At 48.2% G+C, this 19,612-nt stretch overlaps 1 protein-coding gene across 1 annotated transcript in view; it reads right to left on the bottom strand.

Moving 5' to 3' along the window:
- IL17REL (interleukin 17 receptor E like) overlaps positions 1-19,612 on the bottom strand; it is a 410,789-nt gene that overhangs the window by 48,388 nt on the left and 342,789 nt on the right. Inside the window, exon 14 of the mRNA XM_085654046.1 lies at positions 10,432-10,497. Within this exon, the coding sequence (XP_085510172.1) occupies positions 10,432-10,497 (66 nt within the window). The remainder of the gene's footprint in view (positions 1-10,431; positions 10,498-19,612) is intronic.

The following is a 19,612-nucleotide window of genomic DNA, read 5'->3' on the forward strand; positions in this document are numbered from 1 at the left end:
ATCCCGCAGGGATCCTCCCTCAGCCCGACGCTATTCAACGTCTACATGGCACCCCTCGCACGCATCGCCCGACATCACGATCTCAACATAATCTCCTACGCCGGCGTCATGCAACTGATCCTCTCCCTCACCAAGGACCCCCTCACCTCCAAATCCAACCTCCACCAGGGAATGAAGGCTGTCGCCGACTGGATGGAGGATAGCCGCCTTAAGCTGAACACAGACAAGACAGAGATCCTCATCCTCGGGCCCAACCCCTCAGCATGGGACGACTCCTGGGGGCCCGCGTCGCTGGGAACACCCCCCACACCCACCAACCACACACGCAACCTGGGAGTCATCATCGACTCGAAACTCACCATGACCAAACAAGTCAACGCTGTCTCCTCCAGCTGCTTCAACACCCTCTGTATGCTCCGCAAGATCTACAGATGGATCCTGACTGACACAAGAAAAACAGTCACCCAGGCCCTAGTCAGCAGCAGACTCGTCTACTGGAACGCCATCTACGCTGGAGCCCCGAACAAGCTCATCAACAGACTGCAAAGAATCCAGAATGCCTCTGCACGCCTGATCCTCGAAGTCCCACGCCGCAACCACATCACCCCCCACCTGAGGAACCTGCACTGGCTCCCTGTCGACAAAAGAATCTCCTTCAAGCTCCTGATCCACGCACACAAGGCACTCCACAAGACCGGCCCAGCCTATCTCAACAGTCGACTCTCCTTCTACCTACCCAACAGGAAACTCCGCTCCGCAGACCTCTCCCTGGCTACCGTCCCACGCATCCGTAGAACCACAGCCAGAGGCAAATCCTTCTCCCACCGCGCCACCAAGACCTGGAACACCCTCCCCCTCATCCTACGACAAACCGAAGACCTTCTAACCTTCAGGAGACAACTCAAGACCTGGCTGTTTGACCAGTAGCAACAGCTCCCCCCTCTCCCCATCCTCAGCCCCTTGAAACCCTCGCGGGTATGTAGTGTGCTTTACAAATTATTGATTGATTGATTGATTATTTTTTATTTTAAAACATGACGGTTAAAGTGATATTTTCACATACCTATAACGTAACTTTAACCTTTGTTTTTTCCAGTGAAAAACAAATATATATATATTCACAGAAAAAAACAAAGGTTAAAGTTAGGTTAGTTAGGTGAAAATGTCAATTAAAACATTACGGCCACTATTACGATGTCGGTCGGAGTTGCCACGAACCGACACACTATTGGTATGGCAACTGGCCGACTTTAGGTCGGAAGTTTCGATCATCGTATTTCGATGCGACCGCACATCGTGCAGTCGCAAACTCCCAATTCTCTATGGGGCTGGTGCCTGCCTCACGGTGCAGGGATTTACAGGGGGGCAACATAGGTGCCCCCCGGCCCCCAACCAGAGGCCGCATTGTGAATGGGGCCCTGCTAGGGACCCCCTAAGTAGCTTTCCGACAGGCTTTCCATGTCCAAATCCCAACATGCAAAGCCTGTCGGAAACTGACATTATAATCCCGATGGCGGAAACGCCGTCCACACAGGATTAGGTTTGGTTTCTGACTAGCCAACGGGCTCCATGAGCCCATCAGAAGCCAGCCGGAAAGACGGGTCAGTTTGATTTCCGACCGCCGTAATCCTAATACAGTGGTCCGAATTCAAACCAAGAATGTCAGTCGGAAAGCCCCCCGAACTGCGGTCGGAGGCTTTCCAACCGACATCCTAATGAGGACCTACATATTAAACTAAAAAATAAATCACTGAAATTCACCATTTATAGTGTTATAGTTAAATGAAGTAAGCTACATTAGCTCGCGGCTATCATGCACAGTGTTGTCGTCAATTATATAATGTCAGGTGAAGGATTGATGTCATCATTGATGTTATAGAACAGCCCATGAGTGATGTAATTTGTGAGGTCACAAGCAGCGCAGCTGAATAAAATCCTCCAAATTTGACACAAAGGTAGAATTTTACTGAGACAGGGTGTTTTTTGCAGTTCAGTAGTTATCATGAAATTAGCATTTAAAGAGAGGCTCCAGTTGAAGGGGATAACCCGCAGAAAGGGTTAAACATATATGGGCCTTTGGGTGGGGAAGCTAAATATCTTGTAAATGAGTTGAGCACTGTGAATTACAGGACATTATTTACAGTTCTCTTTTCTGTGAAATGCAAGCTTTGAAAATGCTGGCAAGCAATAAAAGATAAGGTTTACCCATCTGATTTATTGGAGGACTAACCAACAAGAGCTATATAAAACTGTATATTTATGAACTGTCTGCACAAATGCTGTCCAAGTACTTCATCTGCTGGCAAATCTCTAAGGAAATTACATCTCTTGTTGGTTGATGCTCCTTAGGAGAGTGCCTTCAAGTCTACCTGCATTTTTGACAGTGCTCATAAACTTTTTAGCCCTCAGTACTATTTAAATTCTCATTGTCATTTATGTAACATGAACACGTACCTAAAAGTATCCAATAGAATAATTTAAAATATACCGGAAAAGGAAGAAAAAGAATACAGCAGAAAAATCACATTTAAGGCAGGTTTTCATATCCTTACGCATCTGAATCAGATCCTTACACAAACTGACCTCATAACTAAATTATGCCAATCAGATCAGCTATACACTGTTTTTGAAATGCATTTATTAAGTGTGTGTGTGCTTTTTTGTAATAATGCAGGTCCTGTCTTATAAATTATTACACCATAGCACTGTGTTTAAGTAATATATAGGATCTATTGAATGAGTTTCTTCCTCATCTAGATATGGGGACAGGACTCTAGTTGCAGTCTACCTATATCTATCTCCGCACTGAAACATTCACAGAAGTGCTAAAAAGCACCTGACTTTCACACTGCACTCTGATAGCTGCATGAATACACACAAACAGCTCTTACAATGCACTTATAACCTGATCTCCCAGATGCCTCAGCCTCCCAATAGTGAGACATTCACAACTCTATTGTGCTCTGCATTACACATTGGAATCTACAATATGAGAGGTCGACAGAGGTCTCACAATGGCCTGTGGCTCATACATAAGCATTTCCATTACAGTGAGGGCGGGGCTTTAAGTGGGATGAAAAAACTCGGTGGGGGGTGTCTCTCTAAGGGGCGTGGCTTAAAAACACCGGGCCTCATTTATGAAAAGTGACGCATCGCTGCGTGAAAACAGTGATGCGTCACTTTTCACTGCGCCCTCCCTGCGACTCCAATGATGCGTCTTATTTACAGTATGACGCATCATGTCGCAAGGAGTCACAGATACGTCAGTATTTCTGACGTATCTGTAGGCGCAAAAGTGACGCATTGCTGGAGTGTGTCACAAAAGTGAGGCAACTCCAGCAATGTGTCCTTTTACATGGGGCAAGCCCCATGTGAAAGGGCCTGCGTCAGTCTTACGCCTGCTGTGAGGTAGGCGCAAGAAATTGACGCATTTGCACACTAGAAGTGGCTCAGTGAAATCTCGTAGATTTCACTGCGTTACTTCTACGATGCTTACTTACGTGGGAACGTCCACCCTGCATACATTATACCTGACGCAGGTATAATGTAGCGCAGGGGTTTACAAAGTGACGCATCTACCTAGATGCGTCACTTTGTAAATATGGTGCAACAAGGTCCAGTTTTTACGCCGCTGATGCGTCACAAAAAGTGACGCACCGGCGGCGCAAAAGTGACGCAAGGACTCATAAATGAGCCCCACCATATCTAAAAAATTGTGGTCAGCAGGGTGCCGCCCGACTGGTATTTTGCTGTTTCTGTCATTGTAGCCAGATATATAATTCAACAAGTAACATTATAACTACAACAAGCCAGGACTAATGGCTATGTTAGTTGCACGAAATAAATTAACAGCAACTATGGCTTCGTTGTAAAGAATATTGAAAATGCTTCAGTTCTGACATGATGAGAGTGTGTCAAAATTATATCGAGTCTTATTGAGGTTACATTAAAGGCAGGAAAGGGTGGTACTGCAGCAGAGTTAACATTTTTTGTTCATCCTGAGGTGAGGGCAAGAACGGAGATCCCGATAGGGACCCGTCCCAGCACCTGCTTTTAAGAACTGCCAGTGCTGAGTACCGGCAGGACCCGGCCCACTTAAAGCCCTGAGCATTAGTCAAAAAGCAGCTGCTTCAGTGCTCTTCTGTCCAGATCATCAACATGTAATGATATACCATGCCTCTACAGTCAGAGGGCTCTCTCACGGTATCCCACTCCATGCACTGGCATCTAATCACAGAAGCGCGCGCATTGCTCTTACAATGTAGCTACATCTTTAACATCACAGTGTATAAAACGCTCATTTTGCTCCTCAGCAAATACTTGAATTGGTGATCAACATCAATGAACTAATACTCGAGGGGAGGAGCCTAGCGCGCATCCAAGATGGTCGCGTGAGCACAGGGCTCCCCGGACCCTTTCTGCTCCTCGGAATAAATCCTGAGAATATCCTGATTTGGTGTATGGAATCTGAGAGATGAAGACCAGCTGACTATATATCTCTTTTCAAAACTCTAATCGGACCTGGGAATCCTGAGCTATCGTCGCCGGAACTTTTGGGACCCACCCGACGGAGGTGGCCGGGGTGAAGGTGACCCGTGGGGCCGGGCTGCAATTGAACAACAGCGGCCTCAGCGCGGTGCCAGTTACCGATTCAGCACTTTCGGTTTCGGTTTTGGCCTTCAGGAGATCAGCTGGCGTGCGTGCTCGAGGTGGCGAGGTGCCTCCTGGGCCTCTGCCCGAGGTTTGCTTCCATCTGCTACTGGCGGGTCTGACGCCTCCGACCCCTACACCGACAGTTTGTGGTTCTTTCGCTGGCACCCGCGCACCCCTTGATCGGAGGTCCCATTGAGTGACTGCGCTCATATGGCGGGCAAAGGGGGTCCGGAGGGGCGCAAGACCAAGGCTTCACTGCGCGGGGGAGCGGTCCAGAGCAACAACATGGACCGCTATACCCAGGGCAGGGGGTCCCCTGGCGCTGCTGGCCCTTCCCCGGATGCTGCGGGGGGAGGCACGACCGTCGCTGCGGAACCTTCCCTACAGGACATTATGGGTGCCATCGAGGGCATCAGGGAAACTATCGCGACGCAATATGAGGCCCTGGCCCGTAAGATCGACACTGTCGCGATCGACGTCACCCTGATTCGGGCCGACCTCTCTAAAACCAACGAGAAGGTTCAGGCCCTTGATACACGGACCTCCACCCTGGGTGCGGAGGTGTCGGATCTGCGGGCCGCGCTTGGGGACATTAGAGCGGTCAACGACCATATGGCCCGGCGGCTTGAGGACTTCGAGGGCCGGGCCCGACGCAACAATATCCGCATCATTGGGGTACCGGAGTCCTCCGACAGCCGCCCGGTGGACCTCGTGGTCGAGGAACTTATCCTGCAACAGTTGTCCCCGGTTGGCCTAAGCAAATTCTTCGCTGTGGAGCGGGCCCATCGAGTTCCGGGCGGCCGGCCGCGGCCGGGGGCCCTCCCGAGGCCTATCGTGGCTAAACTGTTCCACTACAGGGACCGCGATGCTATTCTGCAGGCTTCACGGACCCGCGGCCCGGTCCGCTACGAGAACTCGACCATCAACTTTTACCCGGACTTCACGCAACTGGTCCAGAAACAGCGGATGGGATTCCAGGGGGTGAAGCGCCGTCTCCGCGAGCTAGGCCTGAAGTATTCGATGCTCTACCCGGCGAAACTTCGAGTGGAGCATGGAGAGCGGACAGCCTTTTTTGACACTCCTGTGGCCGCAAGTGACTGGCTGGACTCGCTGCCGGACGGGGGTGGCCGGCCCGGGCCCTCTGGGGGCACCGCAGGTGACGGGTCCCCTTAGACTGACCTTTGGTCCTTGCTTTTGCGGTTTTGCACTGTACAGTTGGGTCTTACTTCTTTTGCATACTGTGTTTTACCAGGACCCGTGAGGGGTGCGGGCGGGTTCGGGTCCCTTTCCTCCTCCGGGGTCTTTTTGTAGAATGGGGTTAGTGGGGCGACAGGCACACTGCAAGTTGGGGGGGGGTCTTTGGCCCGCAGGGGTGCAGGGTGGGGGGCGTTGGACTTGGGGTGGGGTTGGGGGGGAAAAGGGGTTGTTTAGTTGTGTGTTTCTTGTTTACAGGGCGAGGTATTGATTTTTATCCATATTTGGGAGCGGTGCTGCGGGCTGGGGGCCTCTTGACCTATTGGAGGGGATGGGGGGAGACGGGTTGAGGCTTATGTCGTGGAACGTCAATGGGTTGGGGGACCGTATTAAGCGGGGTGTTGTACTGCAATATTTGCGTCGTTTGACCCCTGATGTGGTGTTTCTCCAGGAGACGCATTTGGTCGGCAATGTCTGCCATGCGATGAACAGGGGGGGATACCGCCTCGTAGCCCATTCTGGTTTCACAACTGGCTCCAGGGGGGTGGGCATTCTCCTGCGAGCCTCCCTTCCGGTGGAGATCACGAGGATAGTCTCGGATGACAGAGGGCGCTATGTGTGTCTGATTGGGAGGTGGGAGGGGCAGCCCCTTACCCTGGTTTCAGTCTACGTCCCCCCGGGCCTCCAGAACTCCACCTTTACTGATTTGGGTCGAATGCTGCTTGACCTCCCGGACGGCCTCCTGCTCATGGGCGGGGACTTTAATTCTGTGGTTTCGGGTGAACTGGATCGTCACCCACCGAGGACCCTCCCCGCTGCCCAGTCCTGGCTGGGTGGGATGTTGGAGACCTTCGGCTTGGTGGATAGTTGGAGACTAATGCATCCGACCCAGTGCCAGTTCACCTTTCATTCGGGGGCGCATGGGAGTCTCTCCAGGTTAGACTACTTCCTTATGCCCGCGGCGCAGACTGGTCGGATTCGAGAGGTCAGACACCTGGCGCGTGGTATCTCCGACCATTCTCCGCTGTGGCTTGTCTTTGACACCGGGTCGCGGTCCGCAGGGCGGATAGCTCCCATTAACCCCTGGTACCTGCGGGACCCTGTGACTCGTGACAGCCTGGTTAAGGCCATGGACCAATACTTCAGTGAAAACGAGGGGTCGGTGTCGTCTGCGTTGTCCCTTTGGGAAGCCTTTAAAACTGTTATACGTGGACACGCCCTCGCCCAGATAGTGGTGGTGAAGCTGGAGACTGACATCTCGGGGCTGGAGTCGGCCTTGGAGGCGAATGTTACTCCGGACGGGCTACAGGCCCTTAGCCTGAAACAGTTCGAATATAGGTCCCTGGTCACTGACGCGGCCAAAACTATGTATAGGGAGCAGCAGGGCCGATTGTATGACGCGGGGGACAAGGCGGGAAAGTTGATTGCATGGCTGGACAAAAAGGAGAGAGTGAATCGTGTGGTCCCCGAGTTGCGTGCTGCGGATGGTGTGTGTGTGACTGAGCCGGAGGAGATTGTGGAATGCTTCGCTGACCACCTCCGGGCGGTGTACTCCCCGGTGACTGACAGGGACGAGGATGACTCTCGCCTCCTACTGAGAGATATTGCTCTGCCCGGCCTGTCCGTTGAGGACCGGGAGCGGCTGGACGCCCCCTTATCGTCGGATGAAATAGCGACCGCGATTCGTTCCCTTCGCTCGGGCAAGGCTATGGGTCCTAATGGTCTGCCCATTGAACTATACAAATTGCGTCCTGATAAGCTTGCGCCCTTCCTCAGCCGCATGTTCCGCGACTCTCTTGCGGCGGGTTCCCTCCCGGCCGACCAGCGCTTGGCCACTATAGTCGTTCTCCCCAAGGAGGGCAAGCCGCGTGACCACTGTACCTCTTACCGGCCTATTTCACTGCTCAATGCGGAGCCTAAAATCCTGGCGAAAGTCCTGGCCAATCGATTGTTGAGTGTCGTGTGCGACCTTATTCATCCGGACCAATGCGGCTTTATCCCGCACCGCAACACCGCTCTTAACTTGCGGCGTCTGCACGGGGTCCTCGCCAGGGCGGAGCTCCTCACCGAACCGGCCGTGCTGGTCTCTTTGGATGCCACGATGGCATTTGATACTATTGAGTGGCCATTCCTCTGGGCCGTCTTGGATAAATTCGGCTTTGGAGAGGGATTTATTGGCTGGGTGAGGCTCCTTTACACGGGACCCATGGCTCAAGTGGTGGTGAATGGGCGGGTCTCTCGGCCCTTTGCCCTCGGCAGGGGCACGAGGCAGGGGTGCCCGTTGTCCCCGTTGCTTTTTGCTCTCGCCCTGGAGCCACTCGCTGCCTGGCTCCGTTGGGAGCCCTCGCTTAGAGGGATCCGGTGGGGCCCGGGCTTTGAAGATCGGGTCTCGCTGTATGCGGACGACATTCTCCTGTATCTCACCTCACCGCGGCAGTCACTCAACGTCCTCTTTGACGTTCTGACCTCCTTTGGGAACAATTCGGGTCTCACGATCAATTGGTCTAAATCCTGCGTTTATCCCATCGCTGGTGGTCCTCCTCTCCTGCCGCCTCGGCTCCCGATTCAAATATCTCTGAGCGGCTTTAAGTACCTGGGGATATACGTTTCGCTGGACCCGGTGGCTCGCTACGAGCAGAATCTTCTGCGTCCACTTCGGCGACTGCGGGAGGACACGGCCCGGTGGTGCAGGCTGCCCCTGTCCCCGCTGGGTCGGGCCGCGCTGTTTAAAATGATGTCCCTTCCCAGGTTCCTCTATGCACTCCAGAACTCCTTCGACGTTATCCCAGTGGCCTATTTTCGGGAGGTGGAGAGCCTGCAGAGGAGACTGGTGTGGAACGGCCGGGCGCGTATTGCTCTTGCCAAGCTCACTCTCCCCTGGTATGACGGGGGCATCGCGCTTCCTGACATTCGCAGGTACTATTGGGCCTCGCAGCTATCCGCCATTAACCACGCCACGTATGCGCCCGGCTTGAATCCGGCGTATGAGATGGACAAGTTCCTGCTTCCCGGCGGGAACTACAACAGGGCACTTTATTCCCGCCTGGCTGACCGGACCCTTACGGGTCCTACTAAGATTGCTGTGCGGACCTGGAGGGCTGCCACTGCGGCCATGGGCTGGAGTGAGCGAATGACATGTGCTACTCCCTTGTTTGCCTCCGACCGCCTGGGCAGCTTGTGGACCACCAAGGGGTTTGACCAGTGGGACACGATTGGTATCAGCAAAGTGGGAGACCTGTGGCACAAGGGCGCGGTCAAGACTTTCGCGGTGCTCCAGGCCGAATACGAGCTGACCGACAGGGAGTTCTTCCGCTACGCCCAGGTTCGACACGCCCTGCTCTCGGTCTTCGGGGAGGGGACCAAGATCCCTGTTTCCTCGCCCCTCGAGGACCGCGTACTTGACGGACATGTCCCTGATAGTACTATTTCTTTAATTTATAAAAAATTGATTAATCACCGGGCGGATCTCCTGGTTCGCCTTCGGGAGGCTTGGACTGGGGATGGGGTTGAATTGGACGACGAAGACTGGCAGTCTGCACTGTCGTCCCCCAAGGAGGTTGCCATTCCGGCTCGTCTCCGGTTGGTACAGCTCAAGATTCTCCACCGGGTGTATGTTACGGGCCCGCGCTTGGTCGCGATGGGATTTTCCGACGACGGGCTCTGTAAACGAGGCTGCGGGCTCAACGCCACCTTTCTTCATATCCTTTGGGAGTGCCGCGAGGTGGCGGACTACTGGCGCCGGGTCCACACGGTCATGGGACAGGTCACCGGGGTTGTGCTGCTGCCGGAGGTGCGTCGCTGTGTCCTGAATGTGTGGGAGCCCAATGACTACAACGCGGCTCAGACTCGGTGGGCGGCCCTAGGGAACATGATTGCCAAGAGGGATATAGCGCAACTTTGGGGCGCTCAACGGCCGCCCACCGTGTCAGTATGGAAGGAGAATATGGACTGGTGTATGTTTCGGGAGAAGACAGTGTATGTGGCCCGTGGCAAGCCGGGGGCATGGGGTAGAATTTGGGGTCAATGGAATGCGTATCGCGGAGGCATCTGTACGCCCCCCCTGGTAGACACTGATATCGCCATGTCCCCCTGACCCTTGACGGCGCCTGGCGCTTTTTGTAACAACTACATATGGACGTTCACCTCCCTTGACCCCCTTCCCCCCCCCCCTCCGTCCCCGGCCTCCCGGTACTCCTCTCTTTAGCGGATTGCTCAATGTTCTGACTGGAATTTCCCGGGGGGAGCCTGAACCGCACTGGTATCCCTCGTAACTCGCCTTTTGTTTTTATTGTTTTTCCTTTTGTTTTTGTTCTTGTTGGACTGACACTTGCTGTTCTTCGAGAACTATCTTGAGCCACTGCGGGGCAGTGCCCTGGGACCGAACTGCAGCCTTGATATGTGTATATTTCCTTATGTACCTAGCGGCCGGCCCGGGTGGTTGTAGGCCCATACTTGTAACCGAATTATTGTTCAATAAAAACTTTTTCAAAAAAAAAAAAAAAAAAAAAAAATGAACTAATACTCACTTATAAAATTATTTAATGCAGCAGTTATTACTCGTAATATTTTTTACCACCGACCTACCTTTATGCAGCTATCCTTGTCACACCATTGATGTGAAACATTCATTTTCACTGAGTTAGTGCTGTCCTGTGAAGTAGAAATATGGAAGATCACCAATGAGGAAAATCAGATTATTGCATTCATGTTGATTTATTCATTCGTGAGCATGATTGTCTCATGGCAAGAAGGGAGTGAACATTGTTTTTCCACTTTCTTACGAGAATTACTTAATAACATCCCACACACTTTGTGGGAGCATTTACAATGCATTAGAAAAATATAGGGGCATATCAACAACAACCGGCGATAATTATCGCTAAGCGCACTTAGCGCTAGCATAATTATCGCCGGCTAGCGTGGATTTTTATCGGTGAGATAGCGTGCTATTAGCAACGCTTATCTCAAAAGCGATAAAAATCCTCATGCTAACTGCGTAACGTGAGATTATCGCTGGAAACCCAGCGATAATCTCACGTTAGCTTGTTGATAGGGACTCACAAACTTAGCCATGATATCCAGCTTCCATTGGATATCATGACTAAGTCAGTCCTGAAGCAGGCGTAAGGAAAGTAGCGATAACCCAAGGGGTTATCGCTACTTTTCCTGCCGCTATGCTTCATAGCGTGGGGCTTGATGATAGGAGAAATGTCGCTTAGCGACATTTCTCCTATCATGTCAGGTCAGGAACGCCCACTTTGCATCTCATTGGAGATGCAAAGCTGGGCGTTAGGAATCCCGACGCTAAAGCAAGGTTTCACGCGTTAGCGTGACCTTGCTAATTAGGCGATAAAATTATCGCCGCTTTTCGGCCGAAAACGGCTGCAAAAGCGGCGATAATTTATTATCGCCTCCTTACAAATATGCCCCACTGTATCTTAATTGGATAAGAAAGTTCATATAATTGTAGAAGCATACCCCACGCTATGACAATTTATAACATGATAAAATCATATCAGTCTTTCAGATTAGCCTTTAAAAGTTGTTTCAAGAGAACATGACACTGAGTAACCAGACACTTAATAATATGATTATTGCACATATGTCTAGCACAGTACTCATGGCCTGAAGCACTATTTAGACTTCAAAAGACACATTTTCAAACTAATTTTGTAACAAGTATTCAATATTCCTTACTTGAATGCCAATGATAATATTTATTTCCATTTTATTTGGTTCAAATGTATAAAGCGTGACATCTGCCGAAGGGCGTCTCTGTGCTACCTAGAGTGGTAAGGACTGAAACTAATTAAAAAGAATACTAAAAAGCAAAGGTAAACAGCCAGGTTTTCAGTAGTTTTCTAAAAGCCAGATGCTTAGGAATGTTCCTTAAATGATCTGGCATTTGGTTCCAGGGGCGAGTGGTTGCATGGGAAAAGCTTCTACCTCCCCAGGAAGCTTTGAAGATAGTTGGGACCAACATTTTGTTCGCTGAAGCTGAACGCAAGTGTATATTTGGGATCTACCATCTGAGTTTGTCTCTAAGCAGGGTGGGACGTATGATGGAGTGATTTATGTGCCATGCAAAGCGCATTAAAAGCGACTCTTTTTTTGATGGGTAGCCATTTTAGAACATGCCTGGCTTTGGAAATGGATTCAGATGTTTTGATCTTTTTAGGCACTTGGATTGCTGCATTTTGCAGCCTCTTGAGTCTATTCAAAACATTCTGTTGAACTCCCACGTAGAGAGCATTACAATAGTCTAACTTTGAATGCACCAAGGAGGAGACAACTAGCTTCTTTAAGTCTGAACGCAGAAAAGGAAGTATTTTCTTCAGCACTTTTAGAGAGTGGAAGCTGGAAGAGGCCAAATAACTGGTTGATCCTTAAAAGAAAGCTTGGAATCAAAAATAATTCCAAGATTCCTTGCTTTAGCCTCAGGAGCAGGAAGAGGGCCAAGCGCTGGTGGCCACCATGAGCTGTTCCAAAAAGAAGTATCCTTTCCAAAGAGAAGAACCTCAGTGCTTACCGAATTCAGTTTTAGACATCCAGTTGAAAATTGCCAACATGCAATTGCTAAAACATTAGGCCACCTCATCAATGTCATTATTTATGGGGACAATAATTTGAGTGTCATCGGTTCCGGATACAGTAACAAAGCTGAATTACCTTATAAGGGTCAAGAGAGGGGCTACATATACGTTAAACAGGGTAGGGCTCAACGATGAGCCCAGAGGAACACCGCGAGGCAGCGTGAAAGACTCTGAGCTAAAGTCGACAATGTTCATTGCTTGCTCCTTGTCTTCTAAGAAGAAGCAGAGGAGTTGCAGGGCAGATCCTTGGATTCCTATCTCCCTCAGTCGTTGTTTCAAGATTGTATGGCTTTCCGTGCCTAAAGCTGCAGATACGTCCAGAAGGACCACCGCAGCCTTGTCACCTTGATCTAAGATAGCCCTAGCCTCTTCAGTCACTGAAATCTATGTAGTTTCAGTAAGGTGTGTTTTCCTAAAGCTAAATTGGGAAATGGCTATAATGACATTTGCCTCCAAAAAGATGGCGAGAGTGGTATTACGGTGTCTCTCTAAGACTTTAGCAAAAAAAGGAAGTCTTGCTATCGGGCGGTAGTTTACTTCAGATGCAGGATCAAGGCTAAGTTTTTTCAGAAGTGGTAGAATGGAAGCATTTTTCCATTTAGTGGGATAGCGGACAAGATTTAAGATGTTGTTAAGCAACACGGTCTTAGAGGGAACCATAAAATCTTCAATGTCATGCAGTACCTTAGTACACAGGGGTCCTAAGGAGCTCCAGATTTGGTTGCTTTAATGAACTTCATCAACAATTCTGAGGAGATGACAGGGCACTTGTGAAGGGGTGATTGGTAATGATTAGAGCAAAGTAAGATTGGAGGGTTCTGGTTGGTCATGGTGCTATGAGGGAGATTGTTGAAAATTGTTTCAACTTTGTTTTGAAAAAAGAGAGCTAGTTTATCACAAAATTGTTGAGATTGAGAAGTTGAGGAGGCAGTAGAATCGGGGGAGAGACAAGCCTATTTACATTTGAAAAAGATCCCTGGTAGAATTAGAGGTAGACCTGATTTTCTCTTATTATCTGGTTTTTGTACTCCTGAATCAATGATTTGTATTTCAGTTTTTCCTCCAAGGCATAGTGAGTTTTCCAAGTTCTCTCTTGGTGATGGTAATTTTTCTTTAGGGTCTTTCAATTTGGAGGAATACAAGGTGGGGGGGGGGGGGGGGCGATGGTCTAGTTCTGTGATTAGCGACTTTCTTGAGCGGGTCGCCATGTCTGGGCCTTTTGCAGCCAAGTGTGATAACGCACAGCATCGATGTTAGGGGAGTTCACAAAAGGGAGTTGAGAGGTCTCGAGATGCTTAATGAGATCAGCTCTCTTCACTTTATCCCAAGACCTGGCCAATTTGGTCTGGGGAGCAGAGTTAAAAGGGTCTTTCAATAGTTTAATAATAAAATTAAATGAATTGCCTCGTGATCAGACCATGTGGGTGGGAGGATATCGCTAATTTGATGCTCTTGAACATTTGTGAAAATCCCACCCAGAGTGTGCCCAGTTCGGTGTGTGAGGGTGAGAACTCCTTAGCTCAAAGCACATGAGATTGTCAAGCAGAGTGTTAGTATCTGTATCATTAGGTTCACCTAAATGGAAATTGAAATCCCCTAAGACTAAATAATTACTGAAATGAATACTTCCTTCCAGGAATTCACTGAGCGCTCCCATGAAACAGGTTCTAGGACCCGGAGAACTATGAAATGTGGCGTGGTTATTTAATTTACGACTAAAAGAAAGAGCTTCGCAATTGATAATTTCTTCTGTGCAATATGTTAGATCTAAACAGTTTTTATAGATAAGGGCTAATCCTCCACCCTGTTGGTCTACTCTATCGAGGTGAATAATATTGGAGTAAGCAGGTAAGGCGGTGTTTGAATCAGAGCCAGCAGCTGAGTCTGCCCCGGTCTCAGTGAGAAAAGTAATATCAGGGCTGTAAGATTCTATATATTCATAGAGCTCATATTTATGTTTTATTATTGAACGACTGTTTAGTAGAGTACAATTTACAACTTCCAAGTGATCAGGGGAGGTAAGCTCCCTTTCAGTAATGTTACATTTCTCAAGAGTAAGATAGGGAAACACACTCTAAGGAGAAATAAGGAGTAAGAGAAAGACTGAAAAACCGTTTCACAAGAAGAAAGGTGGAACCTACAAGAGTGAGATAAAGAGGGAGGGGTTATCTGGCAGTGGATTAAAGAGGCCCGAGGTGGATTGAGGATTACTCACACTTGGTATTTGCTACGTTAACATTTGATTGCGCCAGCAGCAGGCTTCTGAAGCCAGCTTAGTACACCAGAACCAGCAAAACATTACCCACAGAATCAAGAAAGATCTATCAATATGTAAGTGTTTTCATGCAGGTCAGAATTGTGACAACGTGCTAGCGATACGTGTTCCCCATGTTTCATTGGGTTTTCCTAGTGTTTAGTACCAACCAGACCACCCATTACATTAACGATTTATGTTCCTGCCAAAGCTAGGTTCCCCAGACTGTTGAAGGCAGTAGCATTGCTTAAATCTATTGACAGGTGTCAAAGGTGCTCACTTAGCAGAGAAACGGCCAAAACTCACCACGTGTCTCTTTCTATGGACACTGACAGAAACAGAAGCGTGGCAAAGTCTGTTACAGGGGAACAAGGTTTAAGGATTCAGGCAATCCCTGGCAACCTATATCAAGACAAAGAATGTCACCTGTAACTAGTGCAGGTTCATAGTTAGTTGAAATTTGTGTTTAACAAATGTGGAATTCTGCAGTAACAAATTTAGGGTTACTGGCTGAACTGTGCATGTCACTGGGAGGGGCACATTGCTGAAGTAGATGAACAGCCACAAATCCTTATTCCCATACCCCATGTAGGCTTCCACACCATTAATGCATGGAAATGTTTTCCTGCTGATGTCTGGAGTATGTGCATTTCCGCACTGGGAAAGGGAAGTCCCCTACATTAAATTGCAATGGTGATAAAAGAGTTCTTCCATGAGAAAAAATATTTCAGCATTGCAGGGCAAAATTACATATGATGATGCACATTATCTTGTCATTTACTCATACAGAATTTTCCACGATTTGTCCACATGGTGGAAATACTGGAGGTGTCAGTGTAATTCATGGGAGTGTGGTGAGAAATCTAGAACTGCTGTAGATTGCCCAAAGAGTGCCTGCGATCATTTATGAAACCCAAATTATTTGAAATATGTTCCGTAGTGGAAATAACCTACAAAGTAGAATTTTGACTTTTTTAGACTGCCTCTGTAACTAGCGGGTCTGTGAAGGTTCATGAGGATTTAGATGCTTCATTACGAGGGGGCCCAAAATTTGTGGAACATGCGCAACCGCCTGTTTGTACAGGAGTACTAACCTACCGGCATGCTTTGCAGTGCTTTCTCACACTCATACATAAGCTTTATTCGGTTAAAAACATACCATAAAAGTACGTCGTAAACAAATAAAGTTAATCTTTCTCTTGGGCCATATGCATCAACACATTTTCCCATAGACACAGAATGGACAAAACCCTTTGATGCATCTGGCCCATAATCAATTAGATTAATTGTCAGCAGTTACTTAAGGTGCAGAAAACTACAAAAAATGTGATGGTAATTAAGACAAACGAACAAATGTGCTCCATTTCATGATTATGCTCCTGTGTTTTACTGCAGATGCAATAAGCCTTTGGGTTTGCAGAGCCTACATAATACATTTTGCCACATCTGCAAGTCTTCCGTGGCCTTTGTACAATGCCCAAATCCTAAATACCAATTGCGCAGTTTTAAAAGAACATATCATCCTAATGTACTTATTGAGCGTATTAAAACATGTCAAACAGCTCAATTTAATACCTTTTTAAAAGTGCTTTTCCAAAAAAGAGTAGCACTCTAAAATTGATCAATTGGTGCAAGATACTGTTAGACTCAGGACATAAATAGCAATAGTGATCAGAGTTAGCCTAGAATCCCGTAAGATTTGTGCAAAGGTCAGATAACGATCACCACAGGACATCAAGTCATGGGCACGTGCCAAACTGTCTACCGAACCAAACTGGGGCTCACTAGAGCTCTCTCGATTTTTCCAATTCCTTGGCTACTTGGGTCAAAAAATTCCCGGCCTTGCATGATGATTGGACCAGGGTCCCTTCGAATAGCTTGATTACAGCCAGTGAAGATGATCTCTCTGCAGTTGTCTTAGTGACGGACGTAGGGGCATATTATCAAGAAACAGCGTTAAAATTATCACTGCTTTAGCGGCAGAAAACTGCCTCTAAAGCGGCGATAATGGGCTTGATAATATGCCCTTGAGAATTCCCATAGAAGCCCATGTTCTGGTGTCAACATGGGCTTCTATTGGAATTCTCTGCGGCATATTATCAAGCCCATTATCGCCGCTTTAGCGGCAGTTTTCTGCCGCTAAAACGGCGATAATTTTAACGCCGTGCTTGATAATATGCCCCCAAGTAATTTATTCCTGAGTAATAAAAAAGCTGGGCACATGCACAGCAAGTGGAGTAGTGTTTCACTGCTGTGTCCGTGGTGGGTCAGGTCTGTTTCCATACAGGGGTTAGGTCCTTCGATGGAAAAACGCACAGACTCATTATAGTGCACCAAACCTCTTCTAATTGTAGCTCTGCTATTGATTGCTGTAGTATAGTGCAAGCCTGTTTTTTATTTCAAGCCAGCACTGATCGGCCAAAGATTTATCGTCTGCTGCCCTCATTCTCCAGTAATATTTTATTAGGGCCCGTGTCTGATTGGGAGGGGACCTGATTTTGCAGGCCAAACTCTAGCCTGATGTGGGCCTGCGAAATGTATCGTGGGATCCCAAACAATTTTTTAAAAAGGCATGATTGTAAGGTGTTCAAACTCACAGCGTCTTTACCTTTAAATAATTCTGAGCCATACGCTATAGAGGAAATTCATTTTCATTTTGCTTCGACGACCTGCAAAAGTTGGTTGGTAGAACAATCAAATGCAAACATCAGTTTATCTGTTGTTGCTTGTCTAGATAGTATGTGCTGTTTGTAATTCAAATGACGATCTAAATGCACTTCAAGATATTTATAAGTTGTGACCAGTTCCAGGACATTGCCATTTGCCCACCAAATAAATCTGGGTTGTTTATTGTTTGTGTGCTCAAAAAGCATAGGACCTTCGTTTTATTGTAGTTGAGGCCGAGACCCAAATTTTGAGATATGACCGAGTGGTTAGTCAATCAACCGCTACAACCCTATTGGAGTTTTACTATGGAGAACAATATCATCGGAGTATTGCAAGTTTCTAATATCATTGCTCAACCTTGGGCGATCTCCCTGCACTTGGCATAGAAATGTTAGCAGACAGGGTGCTAGGATGCACCCCTGCTTTAATCCATTATTGGTGGAAATTGTATTGGTAATGCTGCGCCCAACTCCTAACTTCATTTGAACCCATGTACTTGAATACAGATTGATAATTGCCTCCAATAGTTTCAAAAGACACTCCCAGTTTTGCCATCTTTTTCCATACCATGGCCCTTGAGACTTTATCGAAGGCCAGTTTTAGGTCAATAAAGCAAGCGTAGAGTTTGCTGGTTTAGATCATTGCTTGCTCTGCTATGAGAGTGACTGCTGATAAGTTGTAAAAAGGGACTTGTTCCACGTCTAAAGCCTGTCTGGGGTTTGAGAACTAAATTTGTGCTAGTTACCTAGGGCCATATGTAGGTAGCCTAACATTTACCGATTCATAAATACCGAATTTTACCGATTCGGTATTTATGAATCGGTAAATGATATGTAGGTAATCTATCTGTAATATTTACCGATTCGGAATGGGTCGGTAATTTTGAATCGGTATTTACCGATTCGGTAATGATTCATACCTTCCCATTGATTCCTATGGGCCAGGAGGCCCATAGGAATCAATGGGAAGCCAGTTACCATTACCGAATCGGTAAATACCGAATCGGTAATGGGGGGAGCACAATCAAGGGTGGCAGGGTGTCACAGTGACACCCTGTTGCACCCCTGATTCCTGCATGTGTGCACATGTGGTGCACATACATGCCCTAAGGGCATGTATGTCTGCCACGTGGCACTCTTAGTCCAGCAAAATATTGCTTTTTGCAATGTATTGGGTATTTAGCACCAACATATATTTGGTGCTAAATACCGAATTATTTTCCCCTACACATCACTCATTTGAGTGTCACCTACATATCATTTCAGGATTTACCGAATCGGTAATTTTACCGATTCGGTAAATTACCGAATCCTGAAATGTGCCCCCTACATAGCAAAAGCCTAAATACCGGTCGGTAACGGGATATTTACCGAAAATCGTCCGTTACCGACCGGTATTAGGCTTCCTACATATGGCCCCTAGTCCTCTAATTCAGACAGCAGATTCTTTTTTTAATTATTTTTTATTTTTTATTTATCCATTTTACAGTATACAGCATTCAGTTAACGTTACATTTCACTATCTTATTACGACCTTTACACACATTTCCTGAATCACATATCAGTTCATTTTTGTTACATAATTCCAGAGACCGTCAGATCACATTTTGTTCAGTGCACCTTCAGCAGTTAATTAGCTTCCTGCGTTTGACCGTGTTCCCTCCCACTTGACTCAAGGCCCGGACTGGCCGTAGCGGGCACCGGGCTATCCCCCGGTGCGCCGCACGGGAGGGGGCCGGTTTTGGCCCCTTGGGGCCGTTTTCGTTACAGGGCCGTTTTTGCAGAATAGCTGCAAAATCGGCCCTGTAACAAAATCGGCCGAAAACCGGCCCTGGCAAAGCGCTCGGCGGCACCCCCAAGGAAGGGGGGGGGGGGGGCACCCCCAAGGGGGGGGGAGGGGGTGCTGGCCGAGCACTTTGCCAGGGCCGGTTTTGGTTCTCAGTCCGGCCCTGCTTGACTCTACTAAGTCTTCCCGGTGTTTTCATCCCTGTACCTGGCTGTCTCAGGCATGTCTGTTGTTCATAGTGTTCTAATCTGTGTTGGTGTTTGCAGCAGCGATCTCCTGTTCAAACAGGTAACACTGCAGCGGTTCCCAAATATCTCGGGGTCTCCAGGTGAGCAGAAGTAGCTCAGCATTAGTGATGGGTTGATCCCTGCAGTGGGTCATATCGTGGAGCAGCCGCGGTCCGTGCAGGTAACAGCGGTGGCGGTGGGGCCGGGTGGGGGTGTAGTGACGAAGCAGAGAGAAAATG

The sequence above is a fragment of the Triturus cristatus genome, chromosome 4_1 (assembly GCF_964204655.1).
Source record: "Triturus cristatus chromosome 4_1, aTriCri1.1, whole genome shotgun sequence".
NCBI classification, from domain to species: domain Eukaryota; kingdom Metazoa; phylum Chordata; class Amphibia; order Caudata; family Salamandridae; genus Triturus; species Triturus cristatus.